Source organism: Hippoglossus stenolepis, chromosome 13 (genome assembly GCF_022539355.2).
Source record: "Hippoglossus stenolepis isolate QCI-W04-F060 chromosome 13, HSTE1.2, whole genome shotgun sequence".
NCBI classification, from domain to species: Eukaryota; Metazoa; Chordata; class Actinopteri; order Pleuronectiformes; family Pleuronectidae; genus Hippoglossus; species Hippoglossus stenolepis.
The window spans coordinates 20550249-20575322 of NC_061495.1; the positions used below are offsets into that span (position 1 = coordinate 20550249).

The 25074-nt window shown below is 41.5% G+C and overlaps 1 protein-coding gene across 10 annotated transcripts in view; it reads left to right on the forward strand.

Moving 5' to 3' along the window:
- Window positions 1-25074, forward strand: part of LOC118120436 (mitogen-activated protein kinase kinase kinase kinase 4) — an 87599-nt gene that overhangs the window by 24598 nt on the left and 37927 nt on the right. For all 10 annotated transcript variants that reach the window (XM_047342681.1, XM_035175356.2, XM_035175360.2 and 7 more), the window contains exon 3: window positions 15907-15963. In XM_047342681.1, coding sequence (XP_047198637.1) covers window positions 15907-15963 — 57 coding nt within the window. The remainder of the gene's footprint in view (window positions 1-15906; window positions 15964-25074) is intronic.

Consider the following 25074-nt stretch of genomic DNA (forward strand, 5'->3'; position numbering starts at 1 on the left):
CTCATACAACAGAGACCCAGTGTTATTCAATCCTCAGTCTAAAATTCCCCCTGTTTCCTCGCCTGTCGCCCCACTTTTCTTTTTTCAGCCGCGTGTTTTCACTGGCGGTCAAAGCATCTCCGTCTTAATTAAGTGTGCCTCACCCTTCCCTGCACTGAAAAAAGAGCCGCTCTCTTTTATTACGGCCCGCTGTGAATGTGAAACCTCCTTCAGACCTCACTCTTCACCATTGCAGGGCCCTATATTTACCAGAGCCGCCCCCCCCTGCAAAACCCCCTCATTACTCTCACAGGCCTTTGAAGAGGTGATAAAAATGCCAGTGTAGAAAGTTCCAGTGGTTTGGATATCGCCCTGCCCTTGTGTCTGAAGATGGAGGGCGTAGTTGGCATCCCTGGCTGCCACCAAATCATCACAAGGAGATGCCACTGAAACTGAAATATCAGATTGTACCATAACAGACCCCAAACCACTGACTTCCCGTGACTTCGTCCAATTGTCTAGCAGCAGCTTCCTGTCTGGTGTGATGCAGAGATGAAGCCGAGCATGACTAGAAATCAGTCTGTGGGGAGGCTGCAGAGGTGAATGCAGTCCAGACTTTTGCTTTAAATGACAGAGCAGGACGAGGAGAAGGGCAGTCCCCTTTTGCTCGGCCCTTCTCTGAAAAGCCTGGCATGGTCGTGCACTCTTTGAAGATCTACTCCTTCCTCTCTGTCCTCCTTCCCTTCTTCCTTCCGCCTGTATGTCCAGAGGATTTTGTTTTTGTGCCAGCTCTTCCAGCACGCGAAACACTGCAGTGCCCTGTGCAGCATCTATCAAAGGGCCAAATGAAGAGAGCTGAGGTTTGGTCTGGAACTGGCACTACTGCAAGGGCAGATACGTCAATACATCACCCACTGCAGGGAAACCTTCCTCCCTTTCTGTCTTTTCTCCACGTCAGTCTCTGGGTTTCTTGTTGTGTAGCATTCATCTCCATCCTGATGGCCTGTTTGAATCCGAAATATAATATTCTGGCATATCAACTAACTTGCTTCACAGTGGTGGGCAAACTTTTAGGTCTAAATTCATACGACTGTGAATGTGAAGCAGGACAAAGAGTGCACCTGGTCAGCAAGCAGCTACCACTGCGTCTGCTGCCCGGTGTTCTGTATTTTTAATGGGTACAATTCCTAATAACTACTGGCAGCTACATCCAATCCTGCTCACACCCTGCTCTGTACACCCTCTCTAATCTTATCACCATGTGGCTAAATAGAGAGGCCTGTAGCTTTGGGGGAATGGTAAGCAGTTAGACACATTTAACATAAAATGTAATTTTTTTTTTGACAGGAAATAACGTAATGAAAAGCTAGGTATTCGCAAAAACAACAAGACAAATTTTTCTTTGACTTAAACTGGAAAGTTGTGATTTTAATGGACATATAAGCAGCCCTAATATCTTTCACTTTGGTGTATGTATGTCAAGTCTTACGTAGGAGAAGCAAATATTTGAAATATAAATGAAATGCATGAAGTTCCAGGCTTTCATGTTTCAGAGCAGGTAATATAGATCCAGAGGACAATTTTCCTGACCTTTGACCCCTATCTAAATCAGATAGTTACCTCCTCACGTCACAGTTTACCCTTTTTCCATTGTGATGCAGTGTATGGAGCTAAAACCCCTGAGGGGGCTGAGGCATTATGGGAATGAACACACGCATGGACACACACACAGGTTATTTAACAAATGCCCTGCAGCTCTTTCCATAATGGTTAATTCAATGGGAAAGTAGCAAACACATTATTGCTGCTCAGAATTAGACTATACACTCTGGTTTCTAGTCTTATTCTATTCTATACATGGCCTCTAGACAATTACACAACAGTCGAACGCGCCTGCAGAGCCACAGTTAAGTTTTACAATAGCCTACATGTTTGTTTCACCTGTAATGATGGTTTTCTAGTCAAAGAGCCTATAGTAGTCTGTCATGCCTTATCCTGTGTGAAACTGTGTCGCTTGTTCATACTGCTGATTCTGATTTTCAAAAATGAAGATGTAGCTCTTAACCTTATGTGAAACAGAAAAGAAGCAAACCCACACACACGTTGAAATCATCTACTTTTTCCATTTTAACTAATAAACTATTTTAATTCTTTATTCTTTATAATTGTGATTTTTGTGTCCAGTAAGCAGGTAGTCTAACATTGATTCGAGTTTGCAGGTCTGTGTTGTTGCAAAGCGGGAATGAGTCTGAGTAGTCTACTGTATAAGTGGCCATCTTCATCACTGGATGGAGAAAGTAGGCCAACCGGGTGAACGGGGGCTGAGCGGCTGCACAGCTGATCTGCACAGCATACTTGTGTCATCAAAACAAGCCATGTCTGACATGGCCAAATGCACACGCATGCTGCACTTCCACCCGCACGCTGTTCCCCCTGAGATGGAGCCGTGTGTCTGAGTGAGCAGTGAGCCAGCAGTGTGTGATGTGTGATACATCCCTGTTGGATATGCAGAGGCCATATTCTATTGCAATTTACAGAATGTGCTTAGCCGTCTTTCTTGAGATTTTGGATTTGAGTCTTTGTTGCGCCATGAGGATCTATATCCAGCTTGCATAGTATGAATAGCAGCCGCAATATTAATTTTATTTGTAAACGTGCAGATATTATCATTAACTGAAGTTTTTGAGTTGTTTCACTAAATTCACTTATGCATGGTTTGTAGATTAGTTAATGCTGCAGTGCTGAGGCTTCTGACAGCTTTTGGCAGGTTCTTCCATCTTGGCTGAGATTTTGATTTAATCTCCTTCTCACTATTTTACTTCATCATATAATTTAATCCCTAAAATTATGGATATTCCTGTTTAGCTTTCAGTGCCCCCCACTCATTTCAGAGGGCAGAGGGGCTAGAAACACAGTCAACCCCAGCTAACGAGCTAATTGAGTTAGCACTTTAGCCTGCCACGGCCCCGCTCTGATTAAGCTCAGCATTGGTTTCCAGGTTGAATGTAAGCAGCTTGTGGCCCCAGTGGATTAGTCATCCTTGCTTTAACACTGTTTAGAGTCAGTTATTTGCCTCTTGTTTGAATGGAGCCTGCAGTTGGTTGTGAGAGGATTTATATCCCCAAACTATGCTGAAAAATAATAGTTTAAGCTCTACACAAAGTCCCTGTAATAGAAAGTGGATGTGCTGATTGACATTCAACCCTTAGATACAGAATATGTGGAGATTTTATTTCGTTAACTACTGAACTCATGAATCTGAATTCCAATTGCATTTCCTCATTTAATTTTGCCAATCGACAGCAATAATGAGCAACTGAAAATCTGATCTGTAACCATGCTGACCAAACCTGTGTGAAGTTAGTGCGAGCGTCCCTTCGCTGACCTCCCAGTCGTGTTTAAAATCGGGACGTAAACAGTCCCAGGCTCTCGTCTGATGTTGAGTTGGTGGTTGGAGGTTCTCTTAAGCCAGCCAGGAGATAAGATGGAGTGTGTGGGAGTTTTTGGGTCACAGAGTCCGCTGAGGAAGGCAGTGAGCCAATCAAAGGATAAAAACAGATGCTCTGTAGTCAACATCACTTGTGTCCGACTCTTTTACTGAGCGTTCAGGTTGTGAATGCCATCACTCCCCTCGCCTAACATTATTTCAGGTTATTGATGTCATTACAGCTTTGAATTGATATTTAAAGAAATGAAAAGATTGTCTGAAAAGACCGTACAGAGATTTTACGGGTTTAACATCAGGCTCACAATAGTTGTACAAGAGAATGAACTGCAAAGGTGATCTTTTTTGAGACATGAAATGTATTTATCAAATCAGTTCAAATTAAAATCCAGGGAATTCTTGGTAATCAATGGAATAGTTGTCGGGCCACACAGCTCGCTCGGTGAAAAACTATAAAGCCGAATCAAACAGGAATGAAAGAAAAGCTGTAGTCGACTGTCCCATGTTTGGTTGAGCACAAATTTGTCTATAAGTAGTTGCTCTGTTAAGGTAAATTCAACTCCAAACTTTGCCATTGGTAGTGCCTTGCTAAACCATGCTATGTTTCCACCAACAACTCTATTTACTTCCCCCTCTCTGCTGAATTTAATTACCTTCTAGCGGGTAGCATTAGCGTCTTACAAAACACTGTTCCATCACTTTATCTAACTTTATCCCATGCCTCCAAGCAGTCCTACTCTAACAGGATTTGTTTAATAGTGTGCTACTCCCTGATTCATATCTCTGCAACCCAAGTCAGCCAAGATCAACACTAATGAGGCTTTGAGAGAGAATAACGAGCTTCTAGCAGTCGCTTGACTGTGTCTTGTCTGGATGTGGGAGGACAGCGCGTGGAGGCACAGTCAGCGCCATATCTCAGTAACAACGGGGGTAATGGCCTCCGACAGCGAGCTAATTCCTCCGGTGTACTCAGCCGCTTCATCTGGGTTCCGTCCAGAGGCTTCAGACCTGGAGATTGAGTTTGATTAAGCAAGGAGGTGGTGACTCCCTGTTTTTTTTATTTTTTATTATTTTGTTTTGTTTTGAATGTTTAAACAAACTCAAAAAGCAATTTTACCTTAATGGCTTGCTAAAATATAAGTTAATCTTGCTTTAAAAACATTTTAGACTCAAACCAAAGACATGTGACAGTTGTGCAAAACTGTTGAGGCCGCTGCAATGGGGGTTGTCGAACCTCGTACACATTGCATTTCCTTAGGTTTCCGCACTGACGTGGGCCGTCTTATCAACATCTGCTCCGTGTCTGTAGGAAGTCAGCATTGATTTAGATGTTGGCCAAAACCTTCAGAATTTGAAGACCGTCAGATATCCATCAACTTTCATCTCCATCTTATCAAAACAGTAAAGGTTTCATTAGACTTTTCCACCCTAAATTACTGACAATGAAAGGTTGAACTACTCCTTTGGATAATAGGATATGTCTTGCTGAGCAAATCAAGCACAAACAAATTAGGAACTTGTCCTCGTTCCGGTCTGAATGGACCAGAGAACTTCCGTAATTTTCCTGTCTCTCTATCCATCTCTTGTTTTTATTCACTAATCCATCTCTCTACTCTCCTTTATGCGTCTCTTGCTGCCTTTGTCTCCACCGTGTTGGTATGTTTTCCCTGCTGATCCTCCAGGCTCAGAGGGCTGATGGAGGAATGTCATGATGAAAGGGACAGGGAGAGGCCTTTTGGTCGTCTCGTGTCTGGATGTCCTCAGACTTTACAATCGGGGAATGAATCAGCACCTATACTAGGCTTGGTCACTCTGAACTTCAGCTCCAGGCACAGATTCAGCTGCTTAGGATGGTATTTTCTTTATTTCTTTTTTGCTAATCAAGACTCAACTAAATCTCACACCTTTATCCTTAGCTGAAGGAGGTCTTTAACATGTCCGAGATGGGAATTTTTTTTTTTTTTTACGTTTTGATCCATATATAGTTTATAGTGGGATCTTATCGCTTGAAAAGACCTAAGGCGTATTTTGAGCTGATATGTGGAGGGACTCGTTCTCCCAGCTGCCTGTGCTTGGCTAAGGAAAAGCTCTGATGTAGTGGTGTGTAGGCCTGTTTATAAGAGATATCCATATCACTGACGGTCAGTCCTCACCGTGTTTCTAAAAATGGGGTGATAGCCTGTTACGTTATGGAAAGTTGCACCAGTGCCCAGAATTGAACCACCCTTACTACTACAAGATCTAATTACAGCAGCTGTATTCAATGCGCTCACTCTCTTTAACTACCTGTCTCTCCTCTCCCTGTCACTACTTCACTGTGGGTCTGTCTTCTTACTTCTTTTCAATTCTCTGCATCTCTTTGGACTTTTTAACTCGATCTTTTTTCATATCAAAATCAATAACTCCATATTGATCTTTCCTTATTTGCATTCAGTCCTTATCAGAATAGCACAGGAGCAGACGCTTCCTTAGCTGTTCAGCTGGACCACAGCGATCAATAGAGTTTTAAAATTCCCCAGCCACTCTCCTTCTCCGTGTCCCTGCCCTGAGTGAGGCTGTTTTCTTGGCCTACTTACCCAGAGCTCCCTGTTTGCACACACAGACAGAGCAAAGCTGCAACAGAAACAGAGAGCAACACCTCTTCACCTCTCAATAATGGATTCTACTTTAAATGTGCGCTGAACAGAGCCACTTAAGTTTTCTTTAAAGTCTATTTTTATAGGCTGGGTAGTCCAGGAAAATGTGATTCCATCATACTGTCATTTGCCCCTTTAGAGGCTGTCAATTGTCAAATTTTCTGTCCTAATTTCCATGGTTTTAGCCCCTTAGCTTAAAAAATGGATGAAATTCACTTTAAAATCAAAGTAAGTTCCCTTATACACATCTTAAGATCCTACTATAAGCCACAGCAACACAGTAAAGGTTCTTAATGCTTTCCTTGAAGATATATTCTCCCGGTGCTGTCACTGTGTTGTTCTCCTGATGTTAAAATAAAGGCAGCAGTCGTCCTCTTCAGGGAAAACGGTTAACGTGACTCAACACTACAAGCTTTTTACATTAACTGTGTGGTGATGCGCGTCTGTTGTCAGAAAGCAGCACATCAGCAGAAACCGCACGTCTGGCTCACACCGTGCAGAGCGTGATGCATTAACAACGAACGTGCAACCCTGCAGGCGGCACAGGCCGAATCTGAATTCTCAACTGAATTTGGGATTCCATACTGTAGTTAGTGATTTTTTTATTTGATTTAGTTAAGTCTGCATTGGGGAGTCTATGTCAATGAACATGCCACATTCACAACCAATGAAAGTATTTCTCAGCCAATCAAAAGCCAGAGAGGAAACCTGTCCTGCGTTTTTTCACATAATTGTAAATTATACTTGATAGAATTGCCATCACAGTGTCATGAAAAGTGCATGTACAATTTCTCAAAATCTTCAGGAAGTCTTTACCCCAACAAAGTAGTGCATCACTGACTCTCAGCAGTAAATTGTAAAGATCACTACAGGAAATGTATAGATTTGTGAAACAGGAAGTGTCTTGATCTTCCAAAACAAACAGGGCTAATTATTTCCTGCTGATAGTAGAGGGGAATTAGAAATTTCAGGAAAAAACAAGTCCTAGACAGCAGCTGAAACAGTTAGTTGATTTATCACTTTGTTGAATAGCAAATATTTGTGGAATCGGTGAAGCGTAACAGCCTGATGTGCCTGGAGACTGTGTGCATGATCACAGTGTGAGGATTCTTTACAAAACACATGAGCACATTTTAATCCCTTCATTATTGCCTCTTTAAAAAAATAATAAATCAAGGTATGTAAACTCAATTTGGAAATGTGCTGTTTATCTTGCTGGATAAACTCAATTTTTTTGCTTTGAATTTCAAATGGAAATGGAAAGACTTCAGAACTGGATGTAACTCAGTGAAACAGCCCTTGCTGTTGTTGCTGTTCATGTGTGACCGGATGTACAGAAGACCAGCAGCGACTGTCTGCTCGTGTGGAACCATCCAGAGATATTTAAATTCGTCCTCTGGACCTCGCCATCTTTTTTTCTGCATGTGTGTTTGTCTTTGTTGTTATGTATTCAGTTATGCTGTCGTTCAGCGTGAGAAAAGGTGAAAAGGGTGTGAAAACGCATCATTAGATGATTATGAGCAGTGTTTTCGTAACTACACGCATCGCTGGTTTGATCAATAAAGGCTTGTTAGCCAGATGTTTTTTTACACTTGCTGTTCTGCATAAATAGGAAGTGTGTGTATGTGTGTGTTTCTATGTGCGTGTGTGCGTGCGCCTATCTTTCTTTGTGCATCTGTGCATGTAACACTGTGTGTTTGTGTGTGCGTGTGTTTGTGTATACCAAAGCTTGCACCTGGCTCCTTGTCTATGCCCCAAAGCCCAGAGAGGTGCAATAAAGAACGCCTTGTCCCCAAACACACACACACACACACACACACACACACACACACACACACACACACACACACACACACACACACACACACACTCGTAATTCTCAACAGAGCCAGACATATGTCCAGATTTAGGTTAAACACTATGTGGATGTGTTTATAACAGATTATTATGTGGAAGTATATATTACCTGTTTAAGATGGAATATAAATGCTTTGAGAAAGTGTGTGTGTGTGTGTGTGTGTGTGTGTGTGAAGGATGACTCTACTCCCCTGGCATTTCTTTGGGGGAGTCTCGCAGCTTTCGTCTTCCCTCATCTTGGTTAAATGGCCATTTTCTACTCACACTAACTCACACATGCTTGTCTGACTATATTTGTGGAGACCCATCATTGAATCCCAAAACCTAATCTGACCCTGAATCCTAACCCTTCCTCATCCTGCTCATGCCTGCTCTGTTTCTGACTGCCTGTGTTTTCTGGCTTGATAGCCTGAAAAGTACGGAACACTAATTTCCAGGTCTTGAAAGGAAAAGCACAGCATCAAAAGATGTTGTCGGCCAGTATTTCATTGACTGTAATGATTCTTTGTTGCCAGGACAGCAGGTAACTGGGAATATGAATATGACAATACAGTAACATAACAAGTACATGGTCTAAATTGTAAATGCTCTATGTTTATATAGTGCTTATTTAGTTTTGATGATCACTCACAGTGCTTTAGAGAACAGTTGCCAATTCACACACAAACATTCATACATCGTCTCTATGTGCAGTACTCTACCTTTCTCTACCACGTATCATTCTTACAATACTAGCACAGCAATTTGGGGTTCAGTAAGTATCTTGCCCAAGGACCCTTCGGCATTCGTAATGAGGGAGACTGAGATCAAAGGACAACCCGCTCCACCCCCTTGTCCACAGCTGTCCCAAGAAGTGTATTGGGGCCTGAGTGCATTATCCCTGATTTGATAACGGCCGTTGTGTCAACTCTAAAAAAAGGCAGAAAACGCTTCTCAAAATTCTTAAAAACACAAAATCAATGGAGTTATCGTCATCTGCGATTCATTGTTATCAACTTAAAGGATAATCCCAGAAAATGTAAACTTACTTAAATGGTTTCATTGCGGTTTCGTCCCAACATTGCAAAAGATTGCGGTTTCTCCGATCATCCCCAGACATAGCTTGGAAACTAACCATAGATCAGCATCTGGGTTCAGCTCGTGCCTCTTCCACAATGAGAAACCCAGCTCACTCTCCTTCTCCCTCCCCCCTTAGAGCCAAAGCTCCGGGTCAAAGGCCACACCAGCTGACGGATCGTAGTGGGGGGGGGGTACTTTATGAACTCTGGGGTCAGGTCCCACTTGTCTGAGTATGGAACGTCATTAAAGCTGATGTCTGCTCCCTCACTGAGTCCTGATTGGAGCGAGGAGTGATCAGAGGGAAGGAAGCTTTAAAGGTCACCGAGACACAACTGAGCCTCTCTAAATGTCCGCTTTGGGGCCAGTTTAATGCTCAACTATTTTGGTTTTTAATTACAGGCTTTTCTTTTTTCAAATCGCTGCAAATTTACCTTTTGTATGAGCAGCCTGTGAAACAGTCCGAACGTAAAACCAATGGTTCCGAATGTCACATAGGCAGCAGGTTATGATTTAATTTGTTAAAGAGATGAGGTGAAACATAACTGACTGAGGTATTCATCTTGCAAATCATTATAATGAGGAAATACGATCATTCCGCTGTGTTGCATTTTGCATTGTGAGCCATTGTGTGTGACTAGGAGGGTAAACGTGAGAGATTGTTTTACAACACCAAAAATGTCAGAGGCGGCTGTTTGTTTAGGGTAAATAGAGATAAGGCTTTTGTGGCCTCTGGCGACAGATGGTGAAAGACGTAAAATAACAGACAAGAATATTCCACCACACACACAAACCCCCAACACCACATATTTCAAAGTACCGGCAATTGATTTATTTTGACCATGTGGGGGCAGCAGATCAAGATTTTAACAATGACTGCTCTACAAAAGTGGAGCCAAAGCATTGTGATTGACACCTGGGGGCTGGCTGGAGTATAGGTCATATATCCTGCCTCCTACATGTTAGCAGATGGGACATAGACTCAAAAGTCATATGAATTTTTCTCCAAAATAGTTTTGAAACTTCAAAAAACTTAATTTGAGGTAGTTGTAATCACAATGGTGTTTGTCCAAGTGCTTGTTTTTTCAGTTTGGTTTGAGTTTACTTTAGTTAGTAAATACATATAAGTATGAGGCTATGAAAGAGAGGAAAACGGAATGATCGACAGCTGAGGCTGACTATTGGTGAAACCTCTGTAACACAGCTCCAACCCCTGCTCGCTAGACTCTAGCTCTAAATGGCAGCATTTGTATTCAGGATATTTGGCCTCATTTCTGGATAGTTGGAGCAACATCAACGTGTGATGTTGTTTTTCTGGTTGCCAAATTAATTTTAGTCTGATTTGTCCTTGTAGCTCTGTATTTGGTCTCCATCAACTCCTGAGAAAGTGATCTAGGCTTTTCGGTTGCTCAGTTTCCCACGACGTTCATGAGCTGGTCGCCGATTTGTCTGTCTGCTGCCTGGTGCCAGACGGAGAGCGTGCCGTTGGTTTATCAGTGCGTCTTCACTTAGACACAGCTGCAAGTTTGCTGAAGACGCAGTACATGTGCAAAACAATGAGCTGAAAGAAACTGAAACGCTAATGTGGGGCTGCAGGGGAACTCCTGATCCAGTGATAACTCCACACAGGATCCCTTTCACATTTCATGAGCTGTTTGATTACTTAGAAATATTGATTAGTGCAGCAGTTTCATTCATTTGGTCATAAAAACAATCTGACGTTGGAGTCAATAGTGTACTTATTGTATATTTACAGTTTGGAAAGTCTCATGTTTTACAGACACAAAACACCAGAGCTGATGGGAAATGTAGTGCGAGGCCAGTTGTCTCAGCCACAGTTTGCCTTAAGTAATTATTAGACTCTGTGCTAATGCATTGAACTTCTCTAGTGCCAGCTCAGCAAATTAAAAAACTGCAGTTGGTGAGTGTTTAAAATAGAAAAAGACATCAGTGGAGCTGATGATCTGTGGGGAGCGGCGGGCCGGGTAGTGTTGGCAAACACCGACTGATTAAAGTGAATGCTGGCTGGCAGCTGTGATGCTCTGAAGCCACAGCACAATCTCTGGAGTAAAATCAGAGTGAATCAATTCATCAGCACTGACACGTGTTAATTCTTTAAAGCTCATAGCTCCTCATCAGGCTGCTGACTGAGCATTTCTTCTGTCGTCTGTTTTCAGTCTGAAACCTGGTGGAGGCCCCACGTGTGTAGATTCACGTCCATGTATCATATATTTTGATTTATGAACCTTATCTGGCTTTGACAGGAAGACCGCTCAATAAATCCTGAAAATGAAATGTCTAATTATTAACTTGAAATTTTGAATCATTTACTAAGCAAACATCTTGATTGTCTCTGGTTTCAACTTTTACAAAATGAAGGATGTTTTGCTTTTATCTCTTTGGTAATATTGGACAGAGAATGCCTGTTATATTTTGACATTTTTGTCAGAAACAAAAAGCAATTTGCTGCAGCAGTTGGTCAGAGATTAGTTACTGGATTGACAGAAAGTTACTTAATAGATCATTTTCAAGCAAATATGCCAAATATTCATGGATCCTAGCTTCGTAAATGTGATTATTTGATACTTTTCTGTGTCTATGTTACTGTAAACTGAATATATTTGTGTTTCAAACTGTTAGAAATAGTCTACTCAAAGATATTACCCTGGCTTTAGGGATCTCTGACAGGTATTTTACAGAACAAACACTGGATTAACTGAAAATAAGAAAGATTTAGTTTTGCATGATGAATAAAAATGCTATTTTTGCTCTGAAAATTACATATTAAATTTAAATGTATTTAAATTTACAGATTTAAATACATGCAGGAGAAAACAGACATTTGCTTCATGTGCCAAAAAAACCAAGGCTCTATGATCTCAGACATAGTTTCTTATCCCACAAATACAAACCTTCTCTGCGGGCATCTGAAAAAAATGGGTTGAGACCATGTGAGTTGAAATCTGCTCTGAATCCATTGGACTCTCACCTCATGTGCCCTTCAGGCTTTCCCGTGATGAGGGAAACTCTGGTGGAAACATCCCCCACATAGAATTGACCGAGACAGAGCACGGTGCTGGTCATGAGAGAGTCGGATGACAGGAGGATTAGCTCATGTTTGAATGGAGCGTGAAGTCAGCTGGGAGGTGTTATCTGAAGAAAAAAAAATACATCAATGAAAGATTTATTGAAGTTGTAGGTTTATCTCATGAATATTCCAGTCATGTGGATGTACTGTAACAGATCCATTTCCATTATTGCTTTATCATCAATAATTCATGTAACAACTTCATTCCTCTATACAATATCTGAACTGTATGTAATGTTCAGTCATCACTAGTAATTCCTCTGAAACAACTTGCTGCTGTTTTCAAGACACTTTGAATCTCCTGCGGTTTGGATTTGTCACGTTTTGTCTTGAGTGTTTTGGGAGAAAATGGATGTCTCCCTTGCTTTAAATATAATGTTGACTTCAACTTTTGGATTTAGATTTTGGAGACTGAATTCTTGTTCAGTTTTGACTTACTTTTATTAGCATGCTAGTGCATGTACAGTTTTTCTTCTGCAATTCTTACCAACATTTCAGGTGCACTTGGCCTCAATTACATTTTCAAATAAGTGAGTTACTTTGTTCATAATTATTTTGGCTTGTCGCTCCTGGAAATGAAGGGTACAGATTGTAAGTTGTTCACTCAAGGTGCTGTTTTTAATCCTTTGTATATTTAGATACAAAATCAGAGGACGTCAAAATGATCTAGTCGTTCAAAAGAAAAAAGATCACTAGATTAGAGGAATGGAGTTTTTTCCTTATTTTTGCTTTCCTATTCTGTTAACCCTCTTCAAACCCATCATCCCGTTGCCCTCATCGAACTACTGGATTTGATAATGTGGCTAAGCTTAGAGTTTATTACCTTTGTAGAGGAGGTTATGTTTTTACCTGTGTCTGTTGGTTTGTTTGTTTGTGGGATTACGCAAAAACGATTTCCACCAAACTTGGAGGAGGGATGGCTTCAAGGCCTGCAGGGAAGACCCCATTAAATAAACATTAAATATGACTATGTTTTATGACAAATAACACTTTTTACTATGAGAACAAGACGATCACATGTAGGATAGTTCGGGCTTGGTGGAGATATGCATTTTACTGAATGCCATTCTGGCTTGCAGCTTGTGTTGATATAAATTCTTGTGTTTCTCTTTTGTTTGACACTGAGCGATGTTGTTTTCCTCAGATCTCAGGTATAAGCACTTTGTAACCGCGTTTAGATAAGTGCTATAAAAAATAAGGTTATTATTATTATTATTATTATTAACTTGAATATAGGAATCATCATTGCTGATATGATGAGTAAATCTTGGGTCATAAAAAGTGATCGTAGCTTTTTTTAAAGTTTTGGCTGAATGACGGAATGTCCCTCCGTCTTTTCCCCTATTTCTGTGTCCAGGTGTGTGTCTAGTCTGTCTTGTTTCTGAACAAAGGAACCAGAGAAGATGATGTCATCGTTTTACCATTGTGTGTGTGTGTGGGTCGGCGGCTCGAAGGATTCTGTAATTATTTCAGTCTGTGTTCTGAGGTCACCTTTCATACACACACACACACACACACACACACACACACACACACACACACACACACACACACACACACACACACACGTTTCATCTTGTTAATTATTTTCTTTGAAAAAGCAGATTCACAGGAGGAAAAAAAAATTCCCTTCGTGATTGAAAAAAATGAGGGGATGAAGTAAAGCTCTTCATTCATCAGCATCTTGTCATTATGTCACTTGTGTACATATATCAACTCCTATTCAGTATGTTAGCTTAAGTGTGTGACTGTGTGTGTGTGTGTGTGTGTGTGTGTGTGAGAGACTGATAGGATTGGGAAGTGTGTGTATATTTGAGTGCAAGTTGATCGACAGTGTATTTAAGTGTGTAGCTCTAGCGTTTGTAGTGTGTAGGTGTGTGTGTGTGTGTAGACGTTAACAAAACAGGTTGGACTTTTATACCATAAGTGCACACACTGGAGAGAACTCCTGTGTGTGTGCGATTTACAAGCAAACACAGTCAACACACGTTTTCAAGCCTTCACACAACCTCATCATCAGCTGAGGTACCTTACCCACACACACACTCACTGCTGCTTGTTGTCTCAAGGCGGTGAATTGTTAAACTTGCCTGTCGTCACTGGAGAAAAAGAGATGAAAATTCTTGAATTGAGTCGGTGAGGTCATTGTGTGTGTGTGTGTGTGTGTGTGTGTGTGTGTGTGTGTGTGTGTGTGTGTGTGTGTGTGTGTGTGTGTGTGTGTGTGTGTGTGTGTGTGTGTGTGTGTGTGTGTGTGTGTGTGTGTGTGTGTGTGTGTGTGAGTGTGTGTGTGAGATGAGTAAGAAAGAAACCGATGACTCAGCAGTACTTCAGTAAGATGGATGCTAGCATTTAATGGAGGCTGATGGAGGTCGGCCTGCTGTGGCTGAAAAGCACTGAGATACCACCCAGACACACACACACACTTGTCTACTACTTTCTATTGACAGTTTATAGCTCAAGGACGACTTTGGTTATTTGTTGGATTTTGTGAATTGGTTTAATTTTGGATTTGCCGACAAGAGAAAAACATTATCATTCATCACCTGACGAATGCAGGTCCAGTGCTCACTCATCTTTGGTCTCCACCAACTCCTGAGATAAACCTCCAACCCCTCTCATATTACACGTAGGCATTTGATTATTAAGTTTATCTAAAGTAACCAGGGTTATGGAAAAGCTATTTATCGGTGGCGGTTTCAGGTCGTGAGTCGTTGAGTAGATTTATTTCGGTTTTGTAAATGAATGGCAGCTCTGTACACACAGTCAAGAACAAACACATATTCTGTCATCGTATTAAAACTGTATCTCGTCTAGTTTTAATAACATTTTACATTAAAATATCCCCTCGTTATTTTCAGTGTCTGCACTGATACTCGGCTCTGTTTATCTTTCCTCTCCCTCAACTATCACTGTTTTCCCTTTGTGTTTTATACTTGATAAGGTTCAACATCAACCTTCCTGCATTTTAACGTAATTACTTTTCTCCAAATTCGCTCAATACCTACACTCCTCTCCCTTTGCACACTGGAGTCTTGATACCTGACCTGAGTCTGTCAGGATAGGTTCAGACAAAGGCTTTTTCCTTTTTTTTTTTTGTTTTGTCCTCCTTCACCTCTCCATTCCCACACTGTAGTTCCCACAGTTCGGCACCAGCAGAGATTTGCTTCTTGTCATCTTTGCAGTTTGGTCTCAATCAGCCTTGACCTCTATGCCTGCCCTGCCTCAACACACACACACACACTTACACACTTGTCCCCCGTGGCTAAATCAAAATGGGCTAATCCGTCATCACTCCAACTGTGTGCTGCGCCGACTCATTCAGGAGCAGGGGCCGGTGGCTCCGGTGTCGCAGTCCTGTTTCACACAAAGGAAACTTGATCGTGTGGCAGTTCAGACACACATGATGTGTAGACATAGCCTCCCAATATAATGTTCGGAAAGCCCATGTGAGACTACCGCAGGAAAGTTTCAGGAAAATCACAGCGAGCGAGTGGGCGTGTTGACGGACGCAAAAAGAATACAAATATCTCATAATGAAAAATAGGTGCCATACCTGTAGAAGAGGCCCATGAAGATGTACATTTGGACAGACGATGAGATTCAAGAGCTTTGACGATGGTGTTGATGTGCTATAAACAAAAACATGTCATTTCCACAGTGTATGTTCTTGAATGTTCTGGATATTTCCTGTTGTTGTGAGCCCGTCCTTTCACATTATGCCGGTAATTGTCCTGTAACGGAGCTATTGAAAAGTTTGGAAAGAGACCATTAAGCTGTGTTTGCCGCATGGGTGGAAATAACTGGCTGAGCTTTTTCTTATGTCTGTCTCTTCTGTTTCTCTCCAGGGTCGACATGTCAAGACCGGACAACTGGCGGCCATCAAGGTCATGGATGTCACAGAGGTCAGTAAACACCAACTGATATTATAGGGGATGCTTTGGCTGAGGGGGAAGAGTGGTCATCCTCCAACCAGAAGGCCAGCGGCTCAAATCCCAACCCATGACAAATGTCCCATGGCAAGATGCTGAACCCTGAATGGCCCCTCATAAATGTTGAATGCATTTAGTGAAAGTCGCTTTGGATCAAAGTGTCAGCTAAATGACATGTAATGTTATATTAATATTTGTTGTTACCGGCCAGGTTTCCATTTAAGTTTAGTCCACTTTTTTTTCAGATGCTAACTATGCCAATTTTCCTCATTTCTACAGCAACATTTACCAAACTTAAACACTTACATTGTGATATGAACATATTTTTATCCATGCTGAGAAAGACTGGTGGCTCTGTAAGTCTCGTTTTTACCTGCATGCTAGCTTTGATTAATTCTTTTCACAAATTGTGATGAGTGACATCTGTTTTACACAGCTATATCAAAATATTTCCACTCTGCAGAGATAATTAAATACAGTAGTAACTTGGAATAGAAGCATGAATGATGCATGAAGGGAGATTATTTCAGCAGCTGTACTGTAGCAGTGACCAGACTCTTCACAGCAGCCACAAAATACAGCTTTTGCAGATTTGGAATTGATCCCAAATTTCACTGCATTCGACAGACTAAGTCAGTGCTAACACTTAACTCAAGCTTTCAGTGTCACTGTTAACACTAAAACAAACTGTATCTCCGACACCTCTTCTGCTCTACATCCTCATCAATCCTCAATGTTTTTTCTTCAAAAATATTCACAATTTCAGGCTTAAAATCACACGTTTCCAAACCGCTTATTAGCTTTTTTCCTTTATCGGATAAAGCAGAGTTTATATTTAAAGCTCAACAGATTTGATATTTCCCAGGAGCGGTTTAGGCCACAGTCTTAAAGACTGAACACTGGCGTGTGTGTGCGTGTATACATGGGTGCGTGCTTGCCAGCTTCCACAAAGTTGAGTAAGGACCCAGAGGCTGTTTCTGCCTGTGTAATTGGAGCCTGTATTTCTTGGCGTGTACACATGCAGAAATGTCCCGGTAGTGCTACACAGTATAACTGCAACTCACCAAGCCTGATGATAGTATTTGGTACTTTTTTCCTCCCTGTCTTTTCTGTTACTCATCAGTGAATGAACAAATAAGTGAGAGAATGAGAAAAGTATTCACAAACTTACTTTAGGTCATTTCCTGCCCTGACGGCTTAAAGAGGAATGAGTGTGTCATCAAGGATGTCACATAAAATCTTTTAATCTGACTCCATTCGTTTTTAGCTTCATCTATAAAAACCTTAATAATTAACCAGTTTTTAGGATGGGCTTTGTTAAATGAGACAAACAGGTAATCTGGGATATTTACAGCCAGCTAGTGCAAAAGGAGATACTTCCGTTATCAAATACTGGGATGTTTCAGGATTGAGTTCTGGAATTGGCCCTGATAATAATATAATAATAAAATTTCCATTTTTTTAAATATACATGCTCCCTAATATCAGCATTAACGGCCCCCCAAAATCCTGTACCTACTTGGAAGACTTGAAAGTTTAGGTTTTTCTTTGAATCTCAACATGAATATTGGGCCTTGACTTTGGTTATGGTTGTGGAGAAGCCTATGGCAGATGTCAGTTTGGAGGAAATTGAAACCCAGATTCAGTTGCATTATATGATCCTAACAGATTTTTAAATCGATTTGTTTTGAAAAAGCATGACAAGACTTGATATTCAAAGATCTAGTTTTAGATCTTTAGGGCAGCAGCTCACACACTTATTAGTTTTTGACCTTATGAAGATGAAGCAAAGCCTACTTAGGACCCCCAGACTTTAGTGGGGATATATTTTAAGAGTAATTTTCCATTTAACAAATGTAGAATAAAAGCATCCATTTAGTAAAAATTGCATCAGAGAATATAAACACATTTTAAACGGCAATGTTTTTCCTGACTTATCCATGATCTTGTGATCCGACCTCTTTGTTGTTGGGACCCCCTCCCAGCCTTTCCCCCCAAATGGGTGAAAATTAAAGGAAACCATTGACACTTTTTATCTCCGGAAGCGGAAAACAGTATATAGGAGATACATTTAATGAAAATAATTGGACACTTGATTTCCCAGCATTGATAATCTAATTATTGTGGACTGAAAAAAATCTTACCCCATTAAAAAAAACTATAAACAAGAACTTTAGCTGTATGTGATTCAATGCTCATTCCTTGTTTTACAACCTCTGTGAAGTTATCCAGTGAGACAAAGAGAGGAAGGGAAAGAGACGGCAGCTGGAAAACCTGTGGGTGTTGGGATGATAAATCATTGTAGCACTGTTTATTGATTAGTCATGATATCCATTTTCCTGCGTTCTAATGCTGAAAAAATGTAATCAATGTTTAGTGGGAGGTTTTAGTGTCTTATCTGGGTTTCTATCAGGTCTTCAAAAGTCTAATATTCAATAATCTGAATTTTAAGCCTTAAATGCCTTAATTATGTCAAAAGTTTCCTGGTAGCTCTTAAATACGTTCATTCAATGCTGCTTCGGTTCTGCTTTGAAATTAATTTGAAAACTCTGGGGAATTTCAATCATTATGGTTGTCAAAAGTCTTTTGGAAACAGGAACCCTGTTCTAATGGTTCAAATACTATTTAAAGGCTTTTTCACCCTCTCTGAATATAATACAGAAGGTCCCAAATTAAAGGAAATTCTAATATACATGGCTGCTGCTGAATCTTTTGTGATAAGTTAGTTTACAGCCATTGGCAGATAACCAGATTTTGACCACATATTGAAAAAGGTAATCTTGAGTTTGGGAGTGTACCTCTCGCTGACTCTGACCTGCAGGCACAAATCTCTATTTCCAGCTGTGGAGAATAAGACAGCACATGAAGGAGGATCGGGGGAACATTTGATGGGAATGTGTTTATGTATTCATACGAGCTGAATCACTGAAGAGAAATACACATGTGGTGAATATCCAGGACATGACGGTTACTCCGTCAAGTAACAATGTTTAGAGTGGTCGATCCTTTTCCGCACAGTTCAGCCGTTTTCTTAAATAAACAGTTTGTCTGGATGTTGGCCAAGAATGACGGTTGAGCAGAAGAAGTTGTTTGCAGAGGAAAAGCTCGAGATTTTCTCACACACACACACACACTCATCTCATGCAACATTTATTTCTATGTGTCTGTTTGTGAGATAGAAGACTCTGAAGGGAACCACAAGAGCTTTCACACACACTCACGTGTCACAGATGCAAAACAACGCAGCTATGTAACTCCTTTCCTGTGTGTGTGTGTGTGTCCACTCTCAGCTCCTCGTGCTCCTTGTGCTCCTTGGCGTATGTGCTCTGACCCACATACCACTTCCTGCTCCACATACTGAGCAGGAGTGAGGAGAAAGACAGACACTTCAGAGTAAAGAGCAAGTGGACGATGAGAGAAATACAGCGGTACGGCTGAGCTCTAGACAGAAAGGATGTTATTATCCTTTACGATCACGATTATGATAGTAAGATCGTTTTTTTTTTAACATGCGATGGATGCATTGAAAAAAAAAAGACAAAAAACAACAAAGAATATCTCAGGATGAAAAATAGGCGTCATACATGTAGAAGACCCCAACGTAGATATTAACTTGGAAAGATCGGATTTGAGAACTTTTGCATTGTAAACAAAACAGGTGATTCTTGTTGCGGAATTTATACGTCATGTCCTGTCTCGTATTGCTCTACCCAGACTCCGCCCCTCCCCTGGATGCACCAGACATTTTCCTGTTGTTGTGATTTCATCTGACTTGGGAAAATCTCCTGTTGCGTTCTTCACATTTGAAATGCAAACAAAAAAAGTTCATGTCTGAAAACGACTTGTGTAAAGATGAACTACATGATAGCTCTTTAAAAGTGAAGCCAAATCACCTGGATCGCCCCCTGGTGGCTGGCTGCAGTGTAAGTCATAAATCCCACCTCCTTTATGTGAGTAGACTCTGGTTCCAGATGATGTCACCAGAGCAAGATGGCAGCATCCTATCTAAATATTTGTATCGTTTTTTGGACAACCATATAATTGATCAGAAATAGTAGCCTATCTTTACCGTCTGTGTGATTGGCTGTTTGTGAAATATCAGACTCTTTTGATATATATACATGTATATCAACATTTCAGATTTTCCTTTAGGGAAAACCTTTAAGGTTCTATATAATATTTTCTCTTTCACGCAGCAATAACGTGTTGCAAGAGGAGGAACAGGAAGAGCAGAGACCTTAGGCAAAGAGACGGAGCGAGGGAACTGAGATAAGGAGAAGAAATCAGAGAGCTAGTTTTTTTTTTTCCATCTTTACTCCTCCGAGAAGGTTCAGCTGAAGTGCAGTGGGATTATGGGAGGGGCTATCACTGCTTGCACACTCCTCTCTTCACCTCCATCGCTCAAATCCATTACCTCTCTTCTCTCCTGGCCATCCTCTTCCTCCATCACACGCTCTTCTTTTTATTGCATTCATCCACATTCTCTCCCTCCTCCTCTACCTCTTTTTCGATCAGATCCTGATCTAATTCTGCCTGTTGGCATCTCTCTTTCAGTCACCGCCTCGGTTTTCTTTGAGAGACAAGACCAAGAGTCTGAGAATAGAAAGAAAGAATGGAGTCATCTTTAATCCTTTTTCAGGGGGAATTTGACAGAAAACGAAACGACAAGGTAGCTCTGCATTCTGCGTCTCTCGCTGCTGCTGTCGGCTTGATGTAATCCGGTGGGATTCAGTAAGAAAAAAAAATCGATCTTGATTAGTGGAAAAATTCCACAGCAAGCATCTTCATCTCTGCGTTTGGCTTCCCCCTGGGGAATTAATTGCTTTTGTCGCTATAATTTCTTGTTTTCTGTTTCTCTTTCTGTGAATTTTTCGCATGAAGCAAAAACAAAAAGCAAGATAACTCTCTCTCTCTGTCTGTCTGTCTCTGTCACCTCACCCCCCTGTTCGCTCAGAGGTGTGAAAGTGGAAAGTAGGAAGGTGTTGAAGGCATGAAACTGTTTTTGTCATGAAGAACAAAAGAAAACTTTTTGTTTCTATCTATGTCGAATTAAATGCAGAACACGTTCTCTATCTGTTTCTCAGGGTCTACATAAAGTCTGTATGCTGAAACAGGATTTTAGCCGCACTTGCTGCATTGCATTGCCAACATAGACGAAATAAAGACAAACGACACGTCTCCACTTCTTCCCACCTTCCAGAAACTAAGCCAAAATATCCCAGATAAATGTTGCCATCTTGCACAGATGATGTCATTTGGAGCCAGCAGTCTAAACGTGCTTGACCAATCGTGAGTCAGCTTTCAATCATGACGCTTACCTAGATTTTACAGCATCAAATAACAGATTCAAACGAGAGATATTCTGATACCTAAACCTGCCTCAGAAATGCCTCTGATACTGCAGAAAGTGAAGGGTCGGGCATTGGAAAGTACATAAATCTTTGTAGTGATCCAATACCACGCCTTCGCCAGATAAAACTGCAAATTTCTTTTTCTGGATATTACTTTTTCTTCGTTGCACCAAAACAGCAGTTGTGCTGTACTACCATGGACAAGAACTGTTTTTAGAGTGGCAAAGAAAAAACAATTCTCGGTAGTGCTAGTTGGACTTCAGACTCGAGGGGTGGCACAAGTGTTGCCAATTTCAACATGTAGCATTTTATTAAAACCATCACGTCTTTTATTTTCATAAACTGTGGCTGCACTTTTACAGCTATTCAAATGAAGTAAATGTTTTGTATTCCTAGATTTATTTATCTGTGTTCTTTTTCAGTTCAAACCAAATAATAAAAGAAGTTCTATGTTTTCTACAGAAGCGAATTGCATTCACTTGAGAAAAATATATGCTCTGTTTTTCTGAAGTAATGACTAATCCTAGTAGCACACAGATGTTAAAATATGTTATATAAGTTGTTATTATTATAAATGCACTTATCTGTACTCATTAACGCCAATACGCAAAGTCCAGGTATTGGAAAATCCCCAAATATATCCAGACTCATCAGAAACCTGAACTTGTGAACATACATCAGAGAGATAAAACCTAAAATGACAAGACCATCTTTGAGTAGAACGTGCCTGTTGGAGACATGGCGACCTCTCTTGGCCTTAGTCGAAGCCGAGGTTTCCCTCCTACTCTGCTTTTCCATTATGCTTCCATTTTGCGGCCGTCCTTTACCTCCCCTCACATTGTGTGCTGTAATACTTTAGCAACAATATGGCCGCCACTGAGTCTCCCCACCATTTCATGCCCAGGAATGATAATGAGTAGCTTCAGGACGCCTTGTTTTGAGTGGCTGACTGTGAATATATAGTTCAGGGAGAGTGAAACAGAGAGAGTGAAGGAGAGAGGGAGAGAGGTGTTGTAATGATGGGAAACATGAACATGGGACTAAAGTCATTATGGAAAGTGATGCTGCAAGGACGAGAGAGACGGTCCAAAATAAATGGACGGTGCACAAACTAGATGGAGACAAAGAGACACAGTGAAGATATGAAAGATATATAGAGAGAGGATGATGTCACTGTCTCCTTGTGGAAGCAGGAGGTTCAGGTCCTTGTCTGCCTATCCATCAAACACACACACACACACACACACACACACCACACACACACACACACACACACAACACACACCACCACACACACAACACACACAATATATCTGTCTGTGTGTGTATTTCTGTGTGGTCTCTGTTGAATCCAATTTGTATTTTCTGACAGACTGAAGTCTAAGCAGCTCTGCGACTGCTAGAGCTCAGTCATAAGCTGTGTCTCAATTCACTGGCTGCATCCTGCAGAGGACCCGGTCTACGCAGCCGGCGTCATTTGCATCCTCCAACGGCCGCATACACTAAATGAGACACTCAGGTCTTGCTATTGCGTCACCAGCTTGTCCCGCTGTTACAGCCATCGCCTAGCACAAAGCCTTGGACGAAAACGATTTGATTTTAGATTGATGACACTCTTCCTTTTGATGATAGTTTGATGGAGGTTTTATGTTTTTAGACATATAGGTGTTGTGTTTTGTTCACGAAAGCAGTGCAGTCATTCTTATATTCTCTCAGTTGGAGGTGATTCTCCTCTTCCCTTCTTTGAGCTGTCATTTTGAACCTTTATTCATGTCCTATGGTGGATATAATGTGTAATAATGTCTCTGCTGTATTACTCCTCCTTCAGTCTGGCTGCGTCGTCTGTAATTATGTTGACTTGTTCCAAAAAGGTTCACATGACTGACAGTCTGTGGGCGACGGGATGTTCTCGTTGACCACAGAAGGTCCTTGTGTCTGTGAGAGTTGATTTACATTTTTTTGTACCATGCATGGTTCTCTGGTTTTATTTTCACTGAAATATCGTTTACATATCTAACCGACCAACTGATTCGTTGACTGAGAGGTCAGCTGACTCACCTGCTTCGTGACTGGTTGGACGACTGCAGACTCGCTGATGGTCTGCTGCTGATGAGTGGATTAACAGAGGGACTGGCTGGCCGGCAGTCTGGTTTGTTGGCTTCCTCGCTGATTGGTTGGTTGGCTGTCTGGCTGCAGCAGTAACCAACTGGCTGACTGACAGTGACTTATGGGATTGGCTGACCGACTGACCCCTTCACCTCAGGCACAGGCAGTAAAAACTCCTGAAGGATATCGTTTTTCGTGGTGTACAAATGTCATACAGCGATGTCCTCTCATGAAAACCTGCTGCGTACTTAAACATCTCATGAGGAAAACAAGCCTAGCATGAATTAAGTGAAACCTGTTCACTGACAGGCTGAAAGTAAACTGCTTTTCATTTCTAGCTGCAGGACATTTACTGTATAGGACCAATAGTCAATGGTAAATTGACTGTATAGTGTTTTTCCTTTCTTATCGACTCCACAAAGCAAAACAAATCCATACAGCGCTTTTTCTCTCACATGCCATTCATACTCTGTCGCCATCAGGAGCAATTTGGGGTTTAGTGTCTTGCCCAAGGACACTTTGGAATGCAGACCGGAGGTTCCAGGGAATCGTAACATCGACCTTCTGGTTAGTGGACGACCCTCTCCAACCTCTGAGCCATTTCTTTAAGAGTCTTGTGGTGGGGCTCCACACAGAATACTGTGTGTGCTGCTAACCTCTGTACAACTGGACCACCATGTTGCCTATGGGGCAGAACCCAACGAGAAGATATGAACAGTTTGGTTGTGAGTTGACCAAACACCAGGTTCTGTGTTCCTGAGCTGCAGTTAATGTGTTTATACCGACATCTCCACGTTGACAGTGAACTCATCTTTAACTTGCCCTCTTACCTCTGGACCAGACTCAGAAATGTCCTCTGTCCTCTCTTCCTCCTGCAGCTGCAGCGCACGATAAGACACGTGTGTATTTTGAATTTCATCCAGTATCAACATGTAGCTCCAATCTTTTCCCGCAGGCTATAAAAAAATCAGTCTGTTTCTTTTTCTGTCAGACTGAGCTTGACAGCCTTAGGTACGGGAGGCAAAGTGCAACAACATCGGGGGGGGAAAAAACAGTGGGAGATACAGCTGTTAACATCTGCAGTACAGACTGACACGACAAAATGTCACAAGCTTCGATATGAAAAGCCAAACGGCCCCCCCTCCCTCACTTCCTCAGAGCTTTTCCTTTGTGGAGCAGCCAGCCGCCCATCGCGCTTCTGCTTATCGACCAGTTGCAGTAACGGTGAAAATGTCAAGTCATAGCTGCTCCTATCGCCCAATGGGCTCAGACGCACGGGCTTGGTGGATTCAAAGTGCTTCCCAATAAATGTCACACAGCCTCGGTGAGGCCGCAGTGATTGAGAAACACTGTAATCGCTTGATCGTGTCATATGTTTGAGTCTGTCCTGTAATATCCTGAGAGTGTGAGAAGGAGAGGCGATGGTTTGCTCGGCTCTGTTATCATTTTGAGTTAACGTTGTATCTGCATTTTCCTTTGGACTAATATCTGTTTATTAGACGTTGCTTTTATCCTTGCTCGGCTCCTCAGCACGTCGAACAACCGGAGAACAATCCAGAGTCTTTGCTTTGCTACCTGAGACTGTAAAAGTTTTCTTTTGCTGCTTCAGGATTTCACATTTTCTTAA